The sequence below is a fragment of the Rhea americana genome, unplaced genomic scaffold (genome assembly GCF_003343005.1).
Source record: "Rhea americana isolate MKP2758 unplaced genomic scaffold, rheAme1 scaffold_351, whole genome shotgun sequence".
In the NCBI taxonomy this organism is placed as follows: domain Eukaryota; kingdom Metazoa; phylum Chordata; class Aves; order Rheiformes; family Rheidae; genus Rhea; species Rhea americana.
In genome coordinates, this window is record NW_028186481.1 from 403,807 (window position 1) to 424,960 (window position 21,154).

The following is a 21,154-nucleotide window of genomic DNA, read 5'->3' on the forward strand; positions in this document are numbered from 1 at the left end:
AACTGCCAATTAGGCCGAGGAGCGCTGTGCGGACAATGGGTTTCCCCCTGTTTGGTCGCTAATTATTCTCTCCGTAGTGCATCTGAAATGTTAATTCGTAACGTCTGTCTTCTAAAGGCCACCCATAGTCTCCATGTTCCAAGCGCTTTCTCCGCATGTTTGGCGTATTCTAGAAGTGAGAATAAATTAGGAAGCTTTTCTGTTCCTGCTCAGTGCCAGGCTTCTAGGCAAAATAACCTTTTCCCAGGATCAAAAGAGTTGTTGGATTCCTGAGGGGTGTCTGAACGGATTGAGCGAGAATTCAAAGAGAGATGAGGTTTGGGTTTTTTTTTTTTTTTTTTTTTTTCCTTTCTTTTTGATGCCAATCTAATAATAAAGTCCATTGCTAAGAAATACTTTATACTAAGTATATTAGCGATGTGTTTAATAATTTACTCTTTTAGTTGATTAAACTTAGAACGCATCTCCCCACAGCTCCTGTACAACTTCAGTAAAACTGATTTAGAAAACSTTTCGATAGATGATGTAAGTGCAAACTTGTATCTTTTTTAATAGCATAAGTACATTCAAGCTAAGGGATGGTAACACTATAATAGAATCCCTGTTTTCTATAGTTATAATGAAACAAAAATATTTGTAGAAAATTACTTTACACAGTGGGTTTGTCCCGGGGAGGGGGGGGAGGAGGAAGAAAAGGAATTTCTAAGGAAGCCTGAGTTTTCCTCTTCCCAAATAGGCATTAGTGCACATGGATTTTAGATCCAGCAAGACTGTGGTTTAACTGCAAGAATAGTTAGATTTGATAGGCGGAAGCAGAGCAAAAGACAACAGTGACCGTTTTCTCTAGGAGGCATTGCGGTAAAGTGCCTTTTTCCAGGATATTCTTGCATTATTTCTGTTACTTATTTATGTTATCGTAACACCCAGAAACCCTAATTGAGACTGGAGATAAATTATGCTGGCAGGTATCCATAGCTTTGTAAGAGAAGAATTGCTTTAACTGGATCAAAATAAAAGAGCATGTCCCCTCTAAAAGTACAACAGCAGTATATGCAAATAAATCTGCATAGTCTCTGTCTTCTTGGCTCAGTCCTTGCAATTATAACAGCATTAAGCATTTACAATAACTCTGAAACATGCTTTTAGTCAGCTCTCCTTTTTCCTCTCCCTTTTCTGCTACTTGAAGAAAGCTCTCCCCTTGGGAAATCCTCATTGTATTGTGGAAACAGTGAAATTCTCTCTGGGTGGTGTTGGCTGTGCTAATACTGGGTCAGCAGCAGCGTAGAGTCCAGGGAGTTGGTTAACTTTGTCAGTCAGTAAAAAGTCCCCCTGAAATTCCCAATTCATTGCTTGGAGCCAAGAATATAAGAACAAAGGTAATCTTCAGGGCTTTCAAGGGACCAGGGTTCTGAAGGCTTGATTGTAATTAGCATAATTAGTGTAGAATTTTATTTTTGCATGGATAGAACTGAAAGAAAAAAGCAAAATAATCCATTGATTTTAAAAATAAAATAAACACTGCTAAGAAAGGTCCCCTTTTCTAGTCTGGAATAGGCTGAAAAGCAAACATTCTTTTTTGGGCTTTGCTGAGAAATCACTTTTTCCATCTAAGGAATTTTTTTTTTTTTAAGTGTTTCATTTCGATTGATTTATTAATGAGCTAAAGCCTAGGCATGAGGTGCCCCTTCTCTGTATGGATTGTAAAAATCTGCCATTCAGCTTTTGAAATATTTTTCTTCCTTAAAATGAGGGTAAAATTTGCATCATTGAACAGCATATGCTTGACTCTAAATGATTTGTTGTGTTTGGCTTCTCAGGAGCTATGTGTATTTAATTCATAAGCATCAAACTACTAATTCTGCCCTTGCTACCTAACTATAACAAAAACCCATAGAGTAAAACCTTGCCTCAGTTTTACCTAAGTAGTCTACACCTGTCTGGAAGTCTAATCTGTTAAAAAAAAAAAGATTACTTGTCTTTTAAGTGAATGTATATATATATTACATTCCAGACTTTGATTGGGTAGAAGATATTAAAACACACATTAATTCACAACGAAATTCTGACTTTTTTTTTCTTTCCCATTTACATTCAAAATAATTAACTCAAGAATTCTCAGTTTATTTTGGTTTCCTTTTAGTTTAATTTACAGCAGTTGGGGGGACCCTTTGGAGGTGAGCGTGGCTGTTTTTATAATGCCCCCTATTGCTGGCTAAAATCGCTCTGCTTCCCTTCAGGCCACAAGGACTTCGAGGAATGAATTAGGAGGCAACAAAGCCTCCAGTGTAGTGAGGCTTCTCGCTCAACTGTGTTTCCCTCTGTCGCGCTGGGACAGGAAAGGAGCACCCCAGCACCGCTGCAGAGGTGGGTCATCCCGCAGTGCCGATTGCTCGGCCTCACAGATTGGCTTTTATGCAAGAAGATTTGGGATGATAAAGCGGTGTCACAAATAACCTCTGCAGGTTATACCTGCACATCGGAGCTAGCTGATTCTGTGCGTCCTGAAAAGACAAAGTGAGGGTGCTGTAAAAGCAGACTGCGATAGCCTCGTAAAACACAACAAATTGTCTTGATCTTTATTTCTCAAGGACAAAGCTATTATGCCTATCAAAAGGCAAAGCTGCATAATCGGGTTTCGTCGAGTCCCTCGTTTCAATGTGTTAAAATGTGTTATTTATCAGGCTTGCGTTCACAGGGCTGATGTTAATACAGAGCCCCGTCCAGGATCGTGAATCTACTGTTACAGTCCAAAGTCAGCAGGATGAATGGAAAAGCCGCTGCTCTCCCTACAGTGTGTGCCGATTAGGGGACCGACATTTATACAACTGGTAACCACAAACCTGTTCTAGGGCTTTTCCTGTGCGGGGGGAGGGACAGATTCCAGTACTTCTGAGATAGAAACAGCTGCTTCTCTAAATGTTGTTAATGATATTTGCAGTAAGAAGAATAACCAACAATAATGCATTGACTTTTGGAAGTGCTGTTGAATCTGCTTCCTGGTGTTGAGCATGAAACGATACAATTATTTTTCATAACCTTTTATTTTCCCTTTACGGCAAGCTAAGCAAAGCAAGTTTGTCAGTAGCAGAGTGCTCCTAATTTGGTCTCCAGTGACCTCTGCAGCTGTGATTGGCAGTCTGTTGTCAGGAAGGAACTTGTGCCTGTAAGACAGAAATGAGCAGAACAAATGCCGTAGGACAGCTTCAGTTCCCTTGAGGACACAGGCTAAAAAAGGTGAAAGAAGTGCAATTACAGGAGGTTTTCAGCACAGAAAGTTAATTAGCTACTAAATAGCATTTAGTGCAGTTCAACGTGGGGAAATTTATGTTTTGAAAGCAAACAGATCAATGGAAAGCCTGTGGAACTGGCTTTCGGAAAGTCCACGTTGACATTCATGTACTTTGTACTGTAAYGTCCTATGCAGTTTTTCACAGATTCCCCTTTTAAACAGGAAGAATTGCTGGATTTGTTTCCACATGTGTTTGCAGATGAATAGACATACTTCTACATGAGTATGTTTTGACATTCAAGAAATTCTGGGTAACCTTACATCCAAATTGARGGAGTATCTAAATCTCTTTTTTTCCTTATTCACAGAGGTCAGTGTAAATTGATTCTGCATGGGTTCTTTGAGGCAAAGGAAATTCAAATTCCAAATATTTTCAGCCAAAGGGTGAATTTAACACAATTCTTAACCTAGTTCCTCTTCTGCGCTAATGAGATGTGAATAGCTTGTGCGACTGCAGTGTTTCACTATCAACTTAGGGCTCTGTGTGGTCATGCTCTTCTGGAAATGCCAGCCATTCTTTGTGTGTCCTTCTAGTCCTTCTCTGCAGCATTATTTGGAGCAGGCAGAAATATTTTGATAAAATACTTCATCTCAAAATACGAATCTGTTTTCTTTTGCACTTCTTTCATATGTAGCTGAAATCAGCATGTTTCACAGTTCGTTGTGTATGTATCTTGTAAGGGACACATTTTCTACGAGAACGATAGATTTGGGTTCCAGCTGTCTGATAGTACTTCCCTTTGTCCAGACAGTTGCTACGCTCATTTTTTAGGCATTTCAGGATAGCTTTAAACTTTTATTGATGGATTATTTATTTGCAGCTGTCATGGATATTTTAGGCAGCTGATGCTGCCATGAGCTCTTTCACCTTGCTGGAAAGAAGAAGAACCCGGAAGGTCAGTGCCTGTGGGGAAGAGTGGGGAAATAGAGAAATGCTAACCCTTGGGGAGGAAAAGGGGCATGTAATTCCCATTACATGGATGCTCATACATTATGATGATACTTACTGTCTGTAAATGATTCTTCACAAGCCATCATGTGAGAATGGATTGGGCTATGAGGAAAACTGTTACTACTGAAGGTGTGCTTTAGTGCAATGATGATGGAGAGCCAACTGATGAGGGTTTGGCTCATGCAAGAGACTGTATGAGAATCAGGTGGCGCACGTTGACAGCTTAGGTGACTGTCACATCATTGCTATAATCTTCACCCCCTTTCCCTCTTATAGTTACATTCGTCACATCATGTTATAAATGAGTTGTTGGATCTTTGTTGCTGAAATAGTCTTCCCATGTAATTGGTGCAGGTCTCTGTCTTGGTTCTGTAACACCAATAATAATCGCGTTTTATATCTCTTTATGCTGTAGGTGTCCAAATGCTCTGACTGAACAGTAAGTTGCTAAGTATGTGCGGTATTACTGCACATAGAAATTTTCACTGATCACGTGCAGCTGAAGTTCTCAGATTTGGAGTATGAGAAATCTGTAGCATTGTGGAAGGAGGTGGAGGCAGGCTTTAGATAAGTATTTTCTTTCTTAGGGGCTGCATRACTTCATGGAATGTAGATACAGTTGATTTTTAGCAATCAGTTATTGCTATAATTGATTGTTGAGTGGAGAAAATACATCACCCCCTGACCTCACCAGGAAGAATGAGATGTATTTTGAGACAAAAGGGTAATGGGACTTAAATAAGAAAAAAAGGCTTAAGTGGAATTATGAATATGTCCCTTGGCTTCCTGCCTCAGGTTTTGTTTATCTCCCTTATTCTTTTTTTCTCTCCCTTTTGTTCCCATTGGCTATTGCACGGAGGGTTTCTTTTTTTGTTAAGAAGTGTTGCACACTGGTGGGCACTCTGTTTTCCTTGGATCCCACAATCTAATGTTTMTGTGAAATGTTCACCAGCTATTTTCCTTAAGGTGCTTGATCTCTTTTATTTTGCAGGACTCTTTGGTATAAATCCCTCTTCTAACACATGTAATAAACTGACTTTGATAAAGAGTAAATTGAAGAATTCCTTCCTTCTGTGTCTTTTGTGTACATAGTTAGAGAAGTCCTCAAAACRCTCAAAATTAACATTGATCATGCTTCCTACCTGTCACTACTTAAGTACGGAATGGTCAAAGACTAGAATTATTTTTAAAAGTAATCCAACAGTTTAGAATAATTTCAAGTGCTTTTGTCAACAAATATATACAGGAAAAGGTAATTTTAAACATGGTGAATTTTTTCTTCATTACCACGGTGACTGAATATGCAAAATACATGAAATGATATTCTCTCTGCATTTATACTGTGTATGAATGTGTTTATAGACTTCTGTAAAGGAGACGATATGTACAGAATGTCTCAGATTTCGTATTCTGCATCAATAAAAATACTGGAATCTCYCTGGCTTGCAGACTGCAAGACTCTGTGCTCATACTTGCTATTTTTGCTGTCCAAAAGGGGTAAATCTACTTGCACATTTTGCGTCAGATTGCTTCTGTGTATGTTGGATGCATGTACAAGCTTGTAACTAGCGGCTAAATGGGAACTGTAAACATTTGTCTTCAAGAAACAGTTCCAGAAGATACGGTGTTGTCAGTACCTTTGTGACTAGTGTCCGGTATCTAAGCTTATCATAAAAGCTAATTGTGTATCTGAAGCAGATTTTGATTATATGGTGTAAGTGCAGCTGGCAATATCATTCTGTATTTAGGAGGTACACRGTTCCTCAATATAAAAGCAGGTATGCCCAGCATTAATAGTAAATATTGTTTCTCGGCAGTCACGTGTTTGCCGCCGATCTTTTGATATGAGGCACTTCAACAATGGCACGTTGGCCTCTGTGCCAAAGGAGCTATGTGACAATAATCCCCACAGTGAACCAGTTTTCCATCTTTTTGTCTTACTGACCAGTTCATCTTTGCAAGAATTTTAGAAAATTGGTTGACTCTGTTTAGTCTTTCAACTGGTTTGAGTCATCTCTTCCAGGAAAATCCTGTGTAACCAGCTGTGGCTGTTACTAAGTGTTGCCTCATAAATACTAGCTGCTGATTTGCAAGCAGTCCAGCACAAGTGTCTTGTACCAGAACTCCTATTACTTTTGCCTTAACATGGGATATCAAGTGCTTTAGGCAAGTGCTACACTTTGCAGCTTTATCAGAAAATAACATTTGGTTTTTCATAACTCTCAGTACATTTTTTGTAAAAAAAAAAAAAAAATCACAGTATAGGTGATGATATATAGCTGCACTTGTAAGACTGAAAGTATCTCTATGTCTAAACTAGAAAAACTGCTATCATTCTTTGAATGAATTTGCCTATGTTGTTGTAGATGTGATCCTTGCTCACATGGTGATATTGCCACGTCAGTTCTGAGACCTCAGCTTCAGAATGGCTTGAATGTATTTTTTGCTTTGATGCTTTCTTTCAGAAAAAAATGGAGCAGCAGAACCTCTTGAACAGAGTAGTGAAGCCTGCTCTTTTAGCAGAATGTATAACAGATTTTTGTCTCATCTACATAATGCTGCAGGACTGGAGAAGGGGGTTTGGGGATTTATTTCCTATGCGTGTGGGCSCTAAGGTTTTGAGTCATACATCTGAACTAGACTGCTTGCAGGGGCTCAGTTAAAAACTTAACCCACAACTAACTGGGATGTCCGGAGACCTGTCCATTGGAATGCAATGACCTGAACCATTGGTAGATGCTGCAAATAAGGCTCGTCCCTGTTGAAGAGGCACTGTAGCCAGGCTTGGAAAGCATACTGATGTGGTGTGCTGCAGATGCATGCTGAGTGTGTGATTTTCAGCATTCAGTGCCTACATTGTTAGATAAGCGGATTAGAAAACATTGCATAAAGTGGCATTGCAGGGGGCTGTCTTTATACCTGCTACTTGCCTTGTTTTGCAAACCCTGATTTCACAGCGGAACCCATTCAGAGCTTGCGCTAAGATTGTTCACATGTATTGGCCTTTTTAAGAATCAAGGGGTCACAGTTTCAGATTCACTTAATTCTCAAAGCAGTGATATTTTCCTTTTGGGATCAAGGCTGGTTGCAGGCATATGCGTTTTTTTAATCTAAACTCAGCTACTCTTAGAGATGAGTATCTGGAGCACAGTTAGCTCCTAGYTTATTGGAAAACAGCTGGGTTCACTTTCTTTACTTTGTGGTGGGTTAAAGAGCTCCTGTATGATTTCCCTCTCCTTAACTCTCCAAAGTTTCAAGTCTGCAAGCMGAAACCATTTCTCTGAAGTTTACACACATGAATCTAGGCTTGTCAGGCCCACTTGCAAAGGAATAACGAGAAACTCAAGTTCAGGGGAAGTATCTTTGGATCTTTCTGGTTACAGAGAGAATCTGCCAAATGAGATCCCTAGTCAATACTGCCATTTGAATGTGTTCACTCATCCTGTCCTCAGCCAGACCCTGAGCAGCTGAGCTGCATGCTGAAGAGGTTGCTTGAGCTGTGGGGCAAGAAGTCCTTTCCTTCGGAAGTTATTCACTAAGTGCTGCTGGAGCTGCTGGGGTAGCCTGTTAAGCATCTGCGCTACTGCAGTCATCTTTTTTTGTCCAAAGGGGTCATCAATCTCAAAGGCATAATGGCTTGAAGGAGTCCTGCAGCTTAGGGCTTGGTGGCATGGGCTGGGAGGGCAGACAAGTGCCTGCTGTACCGGCTGGCCAAGCTGCTCGTTGTGCTTGGGTGGAGGAGCCGGGGTCCGGCCCTTCCTCAGCGGCGTCTGCGCTGTTCCTTTCTGCACTGACTAGCTTTGAAATATCTCAGAAGCCTGTGTCTTGAGGGATGGCTTTCACTCTCCCCAGTTCTCTTCACACTTTAAGAACAGACCAAAAATCGGATAGTTTGTGGAGAAAGTAGGGAGTTGCTTTAAATAAAAATAATTTAATCTCTTGTTTGGTTTCTTTGTTATTGACTCTTTAAAACTGCAGTGAATTCTGATCTCGGAGCTCTGCCAAAGGGTTTTTAGCTTTCAGCCTGTGTGATTACTGCAGATAACCACAGYCTTTGGCTAATGTCTTGCTGGGTTTCGTTCCTCTGCGCTCTTGTCTGCAGGGACACGTGTGACAATCGCATGACCTGCTCGACCAGCTCTGCTTCTAGCCTTGACACCAGCGCCCAGTTCCAGGAGAGTAATGGGCAAACACAGAACACCAGATGGGATGAGCAGCAGAAAGTATTTGCCTTAGAGCAGATCTGTGGTGTCTTTAGGGTGGACCTGGGACAAATGAGGTCCCTTCGCCTTTTCTTTAGGTAAGATATTGATTACTTTTTTTTATCTAGAGTTTTCTCGTATTTATCCAAGTGATATTGTACATACCCTGAATCAATGTGAACTGGGCGCTGTGGAGACAGATGGCTTCCACAATTCTATTTGTACGTCATTCACTAATGGTTGTCTCCAGGAATGCACGAGTGAACCTTCTCAAGGAGCRCCTCTGAATAACAGTTTGAGGTCTAAAGGAACATTTTTCCCTAGTAAGCTGARSATACTGATACTGTTAGTTGTCTTGCAAAAAATATTTAAAATAACATTGGGGTGTGGAAAACATCTCTTTATCTACACTACCTTCTCCATTGCCTGCCCCTCACTGGGCTTCTGTAGGGTCTTACTGCTCTTAAACTCTTGAATTAACTTTCAATTTATTAAAAAAGATGGTACAAATGCCTTTTACTTTCAGTTTTACTCCCTGGTTCCTTTGAGAAGACTGTGTGCAACCAAGTCCACACATCCCTAGGAGATGACTTTGTGTACTGGGTCGCTATTTTTGGACTAGATTTCTTGCTCCTTTTGTTCTCCAGGAAAGACAAAATTTAATTCCTTCACATCATGGAAGGGGAAAGGAGTGCTGTTACCAGGTGTGAGTGAAGTTTCCTGAGGGAAACAAACTCAGAAAGATCCTGTGGTCCTTATTGCCATGTCCTGAGCTATAAAATTGTTTCCGCTCCCTGTTTTAAGGGACAACTCAGTGCTACACTTGTTAATAATTTGCTTTCCTTTCTCATCTAATGTACCCCTTCTCTGCTATGCCTCTAGTTGCTCTGGGCAATAAATTTGGGTTGATCTCCCCCCCCCTTGATTTGTCTTGCAGTGATGAGGCATGCACCTGTGGACAACTGGTTGTTGCAAGCAGGGAGAGTCAATACAAGATCTTCCATTTTCACCATGGTGGCCTGGATAAACTGTCTGAGGTGTTTCAGCAATGGAAGTACTGCACAGAGACCCATCTCAAAGACCAGGTATCTGAGCAAGGTTCATGAGGTGGAGACAGGTTTTTTTCAGTACATGTGTTGCACCTACACTTTTAGCCCAGGCAGTGTGTTGGAGAAATAAAGTTAGGAGTTCATGTCATCAAGTCAGGCAGAAAGCTACAAAGTATTGGATGTTGTTTAGGATACAACTGCAAGTCAGATGTGAGATCTTTGTTGTACTCACTTATCTTCATCCATTCCTGTTCTCTTTGTGGAATATGGGAGAAGATAATCCAGAAAACTTGCTTAGGTAGTTATTTTGCTAGATATGGTAACCAGACGGGTCAGCACTATGCTTTAGGCATGTAAGGTGGCTGGGAAATCTACAGTGCTACGTCTGAAATTCTGTCAGTCTTTCATCCATTTTGTGAGGCATAGCACACTGCATTCGAAAATGTTTTGACAAGGCATCTTGCCATATTTTGTTCAATCTACATACAAATGTGATAAGAGCTCTTTAATTATCTGTTTAAGATACTGTATTGTGCTTATTAGAAACAGTGATTTTTAAATTTCCATCCTTCCCACAGAGCCCCCTGCTGCTTTTCTTATTATGGTCGCATGGGCTCACTTTTTGCATTGAACAACCTTTGATTTTTAAATTAAATGTCAGCTGCAGTCTTGCACTGGGATCATGAGTGCCCTTAGAGAGCCTGGCAGTGCAGTCCCCTGCTTGCCTAACAGCAATCCCTTTGTATATGGCCAATCATATGTAATTTATTGCAGGCATTCCTGGCAGGGTGAAGTTTTGCTGTAAGCAGCATTAATTCAGTTTCAGGTCAGGGATAAGGTTGGGGGAGGAATGGAAATAATTATTATTTTTTTTTTAAGATGAAGCTGTTTTGTGTGTATTCAGATTTTTAATTATTCTAATCACTCTTGTTATTGTAATAGTTATAATTCACAAAAAAAAAAAAAAAAAAAAAACTTCCCAAGTACTATGCCTTGGTGCTTAATCCTAAGAGAACCATGCAAAAAGCTTTTCCTGCTCTGAAAGCTGCTGGTTTTGAACTCTGCTCCTATCTCTGGCTGCTGCTTCCAGTTTGGGGTTTGTTTTTTTTTATTTTCCTCCATTCAGCAGCTTACGGATGAGAAGACATGTATGCAGTTCTCTATCCGTCGTCCCAAGTTGCCGTCCTCAGAGACCCATCCGGAGGAGAACACGTATAAGCGTCTCGATGTGTCTGCCTGGCTCAATCACTTGAATGAATCTGGACAGGTGGAAGAAGAGTACAAGCTGCAGAAGGTGAGAGGGGTGGCTGCTGCTATTTCGATCTGTTCTCTCTTGCCACAGAGTGCAAGTCCCCAGGTGGAAGTTGGGATCATTTGCTTTCATGCTGGGACAGGCACTGGGTGTTTGAGAGTTTAAAGATTTGCTTATAGTGCTTGGCTGGAAGTCTTGCTTGGACTGCAGATGAATCTGCTACAGACAGAATAATGGAATAACACCTTTCTGACTGGGGAGAGTGAGTTGTCCTGCTTCTGTTGCCCTTTGGAAGTAGTAGACCAAAGTGTCCAGTGCTGGATGTGTTTGCAAAATGCAGTATGAACAAATCGAAGAAAGGAAAATTGAGATTACTGTATGGGGATAATTCAGGAATTGCAGGGGAGCACTGAGTCCAAGTCCTGAGAGAGAAGTTTGCAGTGAAATGCAGTGTCTCCAAGAATTGGGGATTAAGCCGTGACATGAGAACGACACGTTAATCATAGAGCCTCTCCAGGGGGGGTTATTGACATTGAAATGAGCCCGATTTGTGTCTCGTCTGGGAATAGAAGGCCAGCACTTTCCCTCTAAACATGTGCAAATTGCAGGAGCTTGAATCAAGGCGTCACTTGTCAGGAAAGAACTGCAAAGCCACCAAAGCATAGTAGCAGGCAGTTTCTTGTTGCTGTGTTTGGGAATGTTAAATCTGTACCAGTCATAACTTTTGCTCCTTCTTCCAGGCCATTTTCTTTGGTGGGATTGATATTTCCATCCGTGGGGAAGTGTGGCCTTTTTTGCTGCACTACTACAGCTATGAGTCCACCTCTGAAGAGAGGGAGGCACTGAGGATGCAGAAGAGGAAAGAATACTTTGAGATCCAGGAGAAAAGGTAACAGACCAGCTTCATCCTCTGCTGTTCATCTCTCCTTAGGCCTTAAGTGACATTAATACCACTACTGAATTACAGAGTCTCTGCCTCCTCCTTTTCAGGAGAAGTTGATAGAGTATGAAAGTGAGAGGGATGGGTAAAGGAGGTGTTTGTTATTAGGCATAGCTGACTTTTTGAGCATCTGGAGCTAATACTGTGTAACTCAAATGGGTTCTTGAAACAGGCTTGCCTGTACCATGTAGGAAATCTTACTTCACGGGCAAGGCCAGCAGCTTAATATGTTTGGTTTAGCACATTGAAGATGAAAAGGAAATCTTATACATCTTTATAAATATGTTTGGATGTAAAAATATGGAAGAAARAGAGAAGTCTAATTCAAGTAAATTATTGCTACAGAACTGTGAATTTTAAACTAGTTGTGGGTATATTGAAGCTRAAGAAAGACATTATTAATTAGGAATATTCTAAAGACTGACTGCTAAGTTCTGAACTGCCACGCGCAAGGATCACTGGAGAGCGGAGGGTCTAGCTACTTCTGAAGTGGAGCCTGATCAACTTATCAGAGGAAAAATATAATGCATGTCTAGGTAGACCTGCTTGTCTGGTGTTCTGGTGATGAGAAATCTCTGTGCAGAAAGATTAGTTTCTCTCTCAGATCTAAAGCTGAAACAAGGCTGTTTGTTCCTTGTGGCAATTATATTTGCATTGTGGCAACATACTCATGTTGCTTCTCTATTTTCAGACTTTCAATGACTCCAGATGAACATAAAGATTTCTTGCGTAACGTACAGTTCACAGTAGATAAAGACGTCGTGAGGACTGACCGCAGCAACCAGTTCTTTCGTGGAGAGGGCAATCCAAATGTGGAAACTATGAGGTGACRAGTCTGGTTCTAGTCTCCCAAACAAAGTTTCCTATTGAATGTACAGAAAACTCAGAAGCGCCCTCTGGTCCAGGGAGCGTGGTGCCTAGGCCCCTGTCTTAGGGATGCTGCAGAAAGTCTTGCATACGGTGGCTAGTACTGAATGATGCAGAAACGAGCACTTCATCCCCAATGCTTTCACTGCTTCTTTAGCCATTTACTTCCTGATACAATAACCTCCTATCATCTAGCTTCAGTGTATGTGTAAGCATTTAAAAAGCGTGAGTCTCCTTCATAGCTGAGACAAACCATGTTGCATGTTTCTACTGCACTGCTGCCAGTGGGCTGGCCCACAGATTGGAAAGCGGGAGCCTAAGGAGTTCTGCTCAAATCCATTGTTTTAGACTGCTGTGTGCTATTCAGAATTCTTGTCATTCATCCAGGAGCCTCTCTGAATTGATGCAAAATGTGGTAATCCTAGGTCTGTGCTTTGGCCGTACTGCTAGAATTTGGAAGATTCCAGTTCCATATACTGTTAGTGTATCTCTGTTATGGTTCTAGATAGAGTTAGGGGAAACAGTTCTGTGGGATGCAACATGTTTTACAGATGTTCGAAAGATCTCATGCATGTGTGGTATAAATCGCATACCTCTGTGGTTGTAATTGCATATTAAACTTTCAGATGGCAGGAATGATCTACTACTGTTCTGCACTTTGTCCAACCCAGTCTGTGTGGTGGGAATAAGGGGTAGAATGGGAAGAGTACTGAGCTCAGCTGTGATGTGCCCACTCTGCATCTCACCTCTCCACTTGAATGTCTTTCTCTAGAAGAATATTGCTGAACTATGCAGTATTTAACCCAACAATTGGATACTCCCAAGGGATGTCTGACCTGGTTGCCCCAATCCTGGCAGAGGTCCTAGATGAGTCGGATACTTTCTGGTGCTTTGTGGGATTGATGCAGAATACGATCTTCATCAGCTCACCCCGGGATGAGGATATGGAGAAACAGCTGGTGAGGTTTTGAGCACAGAGCTCAGTTTTATCAAATCTTTAACTTCTCTTCTCCCTGGTCAAATTAGAAGAATGCCATGGAGCAGTTACCTAGGCTGTTGCTGTGGGTTCCAGCATACAGAATCACATCCCAAAGTCACAAAATGCCTGATGGATGAAAGGAATCCTAGGTGACTGGGGCACTCTAGAGGCAGTTATAGCCAATAGATTGTCAGATTAAAGTTACTTTGACCACTTTGAAGGATGCTGATGCAAGGAATCTTTTATGATCAGATGTATTTAGGATGTTGTTTGCTTATTCTTTGCACTTCTCTCAGATAATGAAGACTCACAGGTTGGTTTCTTTTCCTGATTCTGAGGCATTTAATGTGAATGGGGCAGAGGAAGTGATTGGGCTGCAGCACTCTTTTTTGTGGGCTTTTTTGAAGGTCTTAACATTTTTAATAGTTTTTTATGGTGTCCAAATGAAAAGCTTTATATATCTGAAAGAGTTTCTTTAAATAACATACCTTCTTTAAAAATAGGAGTGTTTCAGATTGCAACATTAATATCCATTCTTTTCTAGTTAAGATCCTGGAAAATCCGTTCTAAACATAAACAATTATGTCCTGGTCATGATGCCACCAATTTAAAGTGGTGAATTTCTGGTGGAGATCTTATGGGATGTTGCTGGTGATGTGCAGTTTGTTAATGTACAGGTTTATGCACTGAAGTGTACCTTTATGGTCAGACTTTCCGAAATCACTTCCATATTGTTCACTGTCTAGTGAAATGAAATATTGCCAGAGATAACTATTCTTTTTAGCTTTAGCTAGAGATAGCTTTTTTTCTTTCCTTTTTTTTAGTTTTTTTGTTGTTGTTGTTTAGTTTTTAAGGCTATAGCTCTATGCTGCCTTCCTCAGCCTAAATGTCTTCTCTTCTTTCTTTTCACAACATCAGTGTCATGGGATTTGCTTTTCGCTCTCCCTCCTTCCTTGTGAAACAGCACAGTGGCCTATGAGTTCTACCTGTTAATGATAGATCCAAGAGTCTTTCCTGGTTGTGCTGTCTTAAACAGGCAGTGAATAGGCCAAAATGTAAAGGAGGAGCTTTTTGTGAAAGAACAGACCTGTAGCCTGTTATGCTGGAGCCCACAGTAGGCATGCCATGCGAGGGGCTCCTTGGGATGGAGAGTGTGCTGGGTGATGGTAGCGCGAGTCCTTGTGTACAAGGCAGTGGCTCAGCTGAGAGCATCTTTTCCAGATGTACCTGCGAGAGTTGTTACGGCTCATGCACCCACACTTCTATCAGCACCTGCTTTCCTTGGGAGAGGATGGCCTGCAGATGCTTTTCTGTCACCGTTGGATCCTCCTCTGTTTTAAACGTGAATTTCCAGATGCTGAGGCTTTGCGCATGTGGGAAGCATGCTGGGCTCACTATCAGGTTAGACAGCTGGAGACAAGTCACCCTGGGCAACGGTGTGTCCTTTGCTGAATCCTCACCATCTCAGCAAGCATTGCAGGATTTCCTTAAAGGTTGTTAGTAGCAACATATCCAGAATAAGTTTCATTGCAGGTATTCCCTTTCCCGCAGTACTTTCTTAGCTGGTTTTAGCTAGCTGAAACTGTGACAGCATAGCTTACTGTCAGCAGTGTTCTAGTTTGATTTGCTGCAGTTTATCTTGAAGGAAACTAAAATTGATACAAACTGCACCTTGAGTTGCCTCATTACAGAATTCTGGAGCTCAAAGACCAATCAGCTCAAAAGATCCCTGCTTCATGTAAAACTTTGTTTGGCTGAGTACCGAATTCCCCAAGTATTCTGAGCATTTGAAGAACTGGGTTTCTGGTCTCCTGCAAGGATAGCAGTAGGGCTGGGTGACAAGGAGAGTATTCTGCCTATGAAAGGTCTCCTTCCTCTCCTACTTGGGTGAGCATAGCAGTACTGACACCTGMAAAGTCTTGTTTAGCAGCTGTCATTACTTGTAGGCATTTTCCTGCAGAATCGTCCTTGTGAGATGTCTAGGGGAGATTTGGAGTAGGTACATTCATGATGGGAAGTATTACAGCAGGTATGTAACTATCAAAGGAGCAGAAAGATGGAGGCCTATTTCTCCTATCTGGGGATGTCTGGGCTTCAAAAAGAGGCTTTTCAGGAAGTGCTGAACTTTSGCTTCTGAAATTCAGACTTCTCTTAAACAGCTGGAAAATGTCTTCCCAAAATCACTAGTCAGCTTTGAAACCTGTGGCCCAAACCTCACTCCCGTACTTTAAAGGCAACAGACTGACTCAGCTATGATTCAAAATTCACYGGTAATTCACTTTCTGAGTGTGACTAGGCAAAACTGGAAAGAGATACTACTCAAAGCAAAATCTTTGATCAGGACATGCAGGTAGAGGGTGGGGAGATTAAGTCAGACCTCTGTGTCCACCTGCTGTAATCCAGCCGATTTTCTCATTGCAGACTGACTATTTCCACCTCTTTATCTGTGTGGCCATAGTGGTGATTTATGGGGATGATGTCATTGAACAACAGCTGGCCACTGACCAGATGCTGCTGCATTTCAGCAACCTGGCTATGCACATGAATGGAGAACTTGTACTCAGGAAGGTAAATTCCCGTGTGCGGATGAGGGCCAAGTCTCTGGTCTACAAGATGAGTCTGACCCTCGAGAAAATAAGATGCTAAATCTTCCCCATCTCCTGTATCCTTCTGCTTCTCTGGAGCCTGGAAGAATAGGGTGCTGGTGTTTGCGTGGAACCAGTTCTGCAGAAAGAARAGATAGTTGTAGAGGACTTAGAAAGTAACAATGTGGTTGGGATAACAGAACTTGCACATACTTAGGGGAAGTAGCAGACAGAGCTTTTCATCTTCATGTCATGGTCCCCAATCCATCTCCATCTGTGAGTGACTGTAGGCCACATGATGTGATGCATGCAGCAGTTCCCCTGGTCTGTTCCTGCTGACAGTACCGCCTCTCCTGCCCGCTCCTCTTAGTGGCGGCTTACTCAGAGACGCTGAGTATGCAGCAGAGCCATGCAGCAGAGCTCCCCCTCCACCTGACAGCCTGAAACRCACTGGCAAGCAGCAGGGATGAGGTTGTTGCTGCACTGCCTGGGCTGCTACAGCTCCGTGGCTAATAAAGGTGTTGTGATGCTTGAGATGGAGGAATTTAATGCTAAGACCAACCGTCTCTAAATTTATCTGCTGGCAGTGTCTCCAATTTAACCTTCAATTTAGGGTTCAGGAGGGATGCTCCTCTGCTGAAGTTTTGACTCTTCTAATGGAGCTAAACAGGAGTATAGCACAGGAGGACATCTCGCGACCCCTGCTCCCCATATTCATCCTCTGCTGATAATTGAACGACTTTGTTTCTATTTCTCCTCTAGGCAAGAAGTCTGCTCTATCAGTTCCACCTGTTACCCCGCATCCCCTGCAGCCTGCATGACCTGTGCAAGCTGTGTGGGACAGGAATGTGGGACAGCGGCTTCATCCCTGCTGTAGAGTGCTCTGGCCATCACCCGGAATCTGAGAGCTGCCCATATGGGGGACTGGCGGAAGTGTCTTCTCCTAAACCAGGAAGTGAAGGCAAGAGAGGTCTGAAAACACGAGACGTCTTTGCTTTCCGAAAATAGCTGCAGAGGAACAGGGTGTAGCAGCAGCAGAAGGAAGGGCAGGAAGGATATGTACAGGAGAAAAATGTTAAAGACAAAAGTAGAGGGAGAGCTTGTCAAGACTCCTGAGAAGACTGAAAGGTGGAGAATGGAAGAGGAATTAAATCACTTTACAGGGGGAAGTAAATTCCATTCCACTAAGTAGTGGAACCTGAGTGAAATGTATCAAACCAGGAACAGTGTTTGCATGTTTTTGGATTTGATTTGGTTAGAAATATGAAGCATTTCTAGATCTTAACAATGACCCATTATTTTACCTCCTGGATAGACTAGTTAGCAACAAAAACTATGTTACTTGCAGATGAGAAATGAGAACGCTCAAKAGAGACGAGTACAACTGGCAGCATTTGTGGGTCAAGTGGAGAGAGCAGAACTGTGGCAAGACTTCTCTCTGTCATGTCCCTTCATCCAGAGCATACTGCACACATGCACTCTCTGCTTCAACTAAAACGTGCAGCTTAGTGGCTTGTCTCTAAAGCCATGATGATCATTTTGATTRTATCTGCCAAAAATAAAACTGCAAGTTATTGGGATAGTGGGGAGGGTATGTCATTTGTTGGTGAGGTAGGACTGGTYGCCTACAGGTCTGTCTCTTGCCTTTTTTTATACAATATACTTGCTAGCATGTTTTTTTTCCCATTTATACAGGAAGTGTGCAGCCACGGGTCCTCGAGCACTGTTTTTCTGTATTCAGGGTATTTCACAGACCTATTTCAAAGTTTACTTCTCCATTATATTGCAGCAAAGCTGCTGCTTTATACTGACAACTACAGACTTTAGATACTGGTTTATAGAAGGCTGTTGTTTCTAGTATGTTTCCCAATGTGTTTCCCTTGGCTCTTATCAAGTACTGGTTATTTTCTGTCCTTATCTGTCTTCACCATAGACTGTAGCATCTACATTGCAGCTGTGCTTTAGATGCTTCAGTTGGTAGCAGTGATGTGCCCTCTTACCCTTCCCAAGATGGAGACAAAACTTCAGTTGTTGCAGTCATTTTGCTGAACTCTGTCTTTGATAAGTTTCCCTTGCATTATTTTTGAGAGAACAGCAAATTTCTCCTGCTGCCTTCTATAATATATGCCAACTGGAAGTGGAGTTGGGACCTTGAGCACAGCTGTGTTGCCAAATACGAAATGTCCTAACCAAATTCAGTGACATCCAAAGGTGTGTCCTGAGCCAAAGTTTGTGCCAAATAGAGCCTGGAGAATAGCTCCCTTATAAGAATGAAAAGGGAGACGAGGTGAAAGTGTACTGCACTGCCTTTGCTGCTTCCTTTTGCATGGTGTATGAAGTCTTGATGTCTTTTTACTGTTGTCTTGCTCCCTCTCACGTGAACCACATCACTTCTTTTACACAACTATGTCTTGGTCTGACAAGATGGGAAGTCCATGCTAACTTTCTAGCTTTGTCTGTTAGGCATATTTGCTTTATTAGTAGCATGTGTTGAAAACTGTGTATCCTCTGCTGCAGCAGGTACCTCCATCTGACAAGAAGATTTTTTAATGAGCCTTGCTGCAAGGTCTTATCCTTAGCCCATTTGCAGCTGCATTTGCTGGACCATGTATGCTGTGTACCTATTAGGAAGTGAGGCTGGCATTTGGGATGACTTAATGTGAAACCACCAAGTACCAAACACATGCTGCTTCTGCAAGGGGAAGAAGAGTTGACCTTCTGCAAATACTATGCCAATGAGTGCTCTTACGTGTTAGAAGGACAGTTCGGCTCCTGACTTGTGTGAAGTCTCTCTTTAATTTGAAGGATGAAAATCTCCTTGATGAGAGCAACTGTGAAAGCTATCAGCATAGTGCACCGCTCTGAAATTGCCCAGATAATAATGTGAGAGTTAACTAGGCTGAAATGCCGCAGTTGTGTGCTGAGGTTGTATGAGGTGACACCTCATATAAAGACTGGTGACTGCTTTGCTGTGAAGCAGGGAGTTCTTTGAGATTTATGACATTTCAGTGAATAATAAAAGTTTGTGTGAGGCCTTTGTGTAGTACATTGTAGTACAGACTGGGTGTTGTACCTTATAGTCCRGGCTACAGAAGGGGACTTGGCTGGATACCACCCCACAGCCTGAGCTAATTCTTTTGCAGTTGTATGAAGAAGAGAGTTGTTGGGTATCGAGTCGGTGTTACTCTCACCAGACTCCAGCGGGCAGAGAGGCAGGCCCAGGGTTTCAGCTGGGGAATGCCTGGAAACACTCAATGTGTTCCTGCAGGGGCCAACTCCAAGTGGCAGTGGCCGGATTACTAGCTTCAGGAAAACGGCATATGAGAAAACACTAGAACCATCTACCTGCAGACCGACACTACCCCACGCAGGCAGGCCCCAGCTCACCGAGGGGGCAACGGCAACCGGGCACCACCTGCCGTCGCCCGCGTCCTCGTGTGCGGCAGGGGTTGCTGCAAGACCTTCGCACCACCCGTGGGTGGTTTGTCAGCACTGAGCCAGCGCTGCTGCCTCACCGGGCGCTCCGCGTGAGGAGTGGCAGCCGTGTGGGCAGCTCTTCCAGACACTGCGCGCTCAGCACAACCCAGGCCAAYGCGGCGGGCGCTCACGCGCTGCGGTGAGCTAGGAGGAACCCGCAAACACACCTACCCAAAGATCCCAAGCTGGTTCTGCTGCAACAGTCGTTCCCAGCCAAGAGAAGACAATGGGAGGAGATGAAGTAGATAATTTTAAGCGTTATTTTTCCACTATTAAGATGTCATTCAGCAATGTGGAAATCGCTCGGGATTTGTTTAGTTAAGGACTCTGCACCAGAATTCTCCACCATGGGAAAAAGCTGGCTTTTTCTCATAGAAGCGGTGCTCAGCTGTGTGGGAGTCTGTCTACAGAAGCAGTGCCTACCCCTCTGAGCAGCTGTCCTGTGCCGGAGCGGATTTCAGGTGTCTTGCTACTCCGGTGTCCCGTTGTTCGCTATTGACAGCTTCCTGAGCTTCTTYAAGACACTGGATTCCACTTTATCGTAGTCAGAGTAATAAAGAGACAGAGCTAATAACCTGGCCCGCTTCCTGTTTGCCAGGAAACAGTCATGTCCTGGATAACTTGATCGCAGTGCCAGGCTGCTCATTAACTCTTGATACCATTATTAAATTCTCACTGGACGTCCACAAACTTCTGGGCTTATTTAAATCCTGTATCAAAGGGAAATGTTGAGCCATTGGAGCAGAGCAGGTGCCAGAGTCTCAGGCAGTCTGGCAGGGGAGTCTGGGGCAGCTGGCCAGTTAGCCCAGCGATGTGTCCGTTGTGGAGAGCTGGAAGCTTGCCTCTCTTACCATATAAAGGTAGATGATTTCCCCCAAAAGGCGCTGCAGGTTTGCAGGTACTGTCTGTTCCTTGCACTGCTCATGCCTCCACCATGAAATTTCACAAAGTTTAATACAATCTGAGGAGTTTCTATCACTGCTAAATTAGGAGAATAATAACAAGAGTGCAGCAAGAACAAGTGGCAGGAGACAAGCAACTTATGTGAAGGATGAGGTGAGCGGATTAGCCAGCACTTCATGTTCCCCTCCAGCCACATCACTTGTCAACAATGCAAAGGAAGAAACTCTCCCAGGTCGGGTAAGGCTGSTGTTAGGTGTTTGCTCCCATGGCTGGCCAAGTCCTGGCTGCTCATCAGGGAACTGAGGGATCTCTGCAGCAGCTGCTGGTTGTGGTGCTGGTGGCTGAGTAAGTGATGTGGAAGAGTCTTGTGTTGTGAATCACACTGGTGTTAGGGAAACCTTCAGGTTTTAGTTGGGTGTGGAAGAAGGTAACCTGTTTGGGGATACAGCATGGTCATATGCCTATTTTCAATAGCAATTAATATTCCTCTTCCTTTTGCTAAYGTTTGTTTTGGGCGTAGGGGAGAGGCTCTTGAAGCCAAGAAAGCTGCTTTCACCAAGGCTGCCCCAGAGCTGTGCCATGCTTGTGCTGTCTAAAGATGCAAGAGTTACAGGTAAAGGTTATACAGTAGAAACTATTTATGTTATAGAAACTGTAGC

At 42.8% G+C, this 21,154-nt stretch overlaps 1 protein-coding gene across 6 annotated transcripts in view; it reads left to right on the top strand.

Annotated features, from left to right (window-relative positions):
• TBC1D16 (TBC1 domain family member 16) overlaps nucleotides 1-19,148 on the top strand; it is a 33,396-nt gene extending 14,248 nt beyond the window's left edge. For 2 of the 6 annotated variants that reach the window (XM_085311926.1, XM_085311925.1), the window contains exons 4-12: nucleotides 8,344-8,541; nucleotides 9,381-9,528; nucleotides 10,619-10,786; nucleotides 11,485-11,633; nucleotides 12,376-12,510; nucleotides 13,324-13,510; nucleotides 14,752-14,931; nucleotides 15,952-16,098; nucleotides 16,878-19,148. In XM_085311926.1, coding sequence (XP_085168052.1) covers nucleotides 8,344-8,541; nucleotides 9,381-9,528; nucleotides 10,619-10,786; nucleotides 11,485-11,633; nucleotides 12,376-12,510; nucleotides 13,324-13,510; nucleotides 14,752-14,931; nucleotides 15,952-16,098; nucleotides 16,878-17,123 — 1,558 coding nt within the window. In that variant the 3' untranslated portion in view covers nucleotides 17,124-19,148. The remainder of the gene's footprint in view (nucleotides 1-8,343; nucleotides 8,542-9,380; nucleotides 9,529-10,618; nucleotides 10,787-11,484; nucleotides 11,634-12,375; nucleotides 12,511-13,323; nucleotides 13,511-14,751; nucleotides 14,932-15,951; nucleotides 16,099-16,877) is intronic. The other 4 variants (XM_085311927.1, XM_085311928.1, XM_085311929.1 and 1 more) reach the window with 4 other exon arrangements.
• Nucleotides 19,149-21,154: the final 2,006 nt, after the last annotated feature.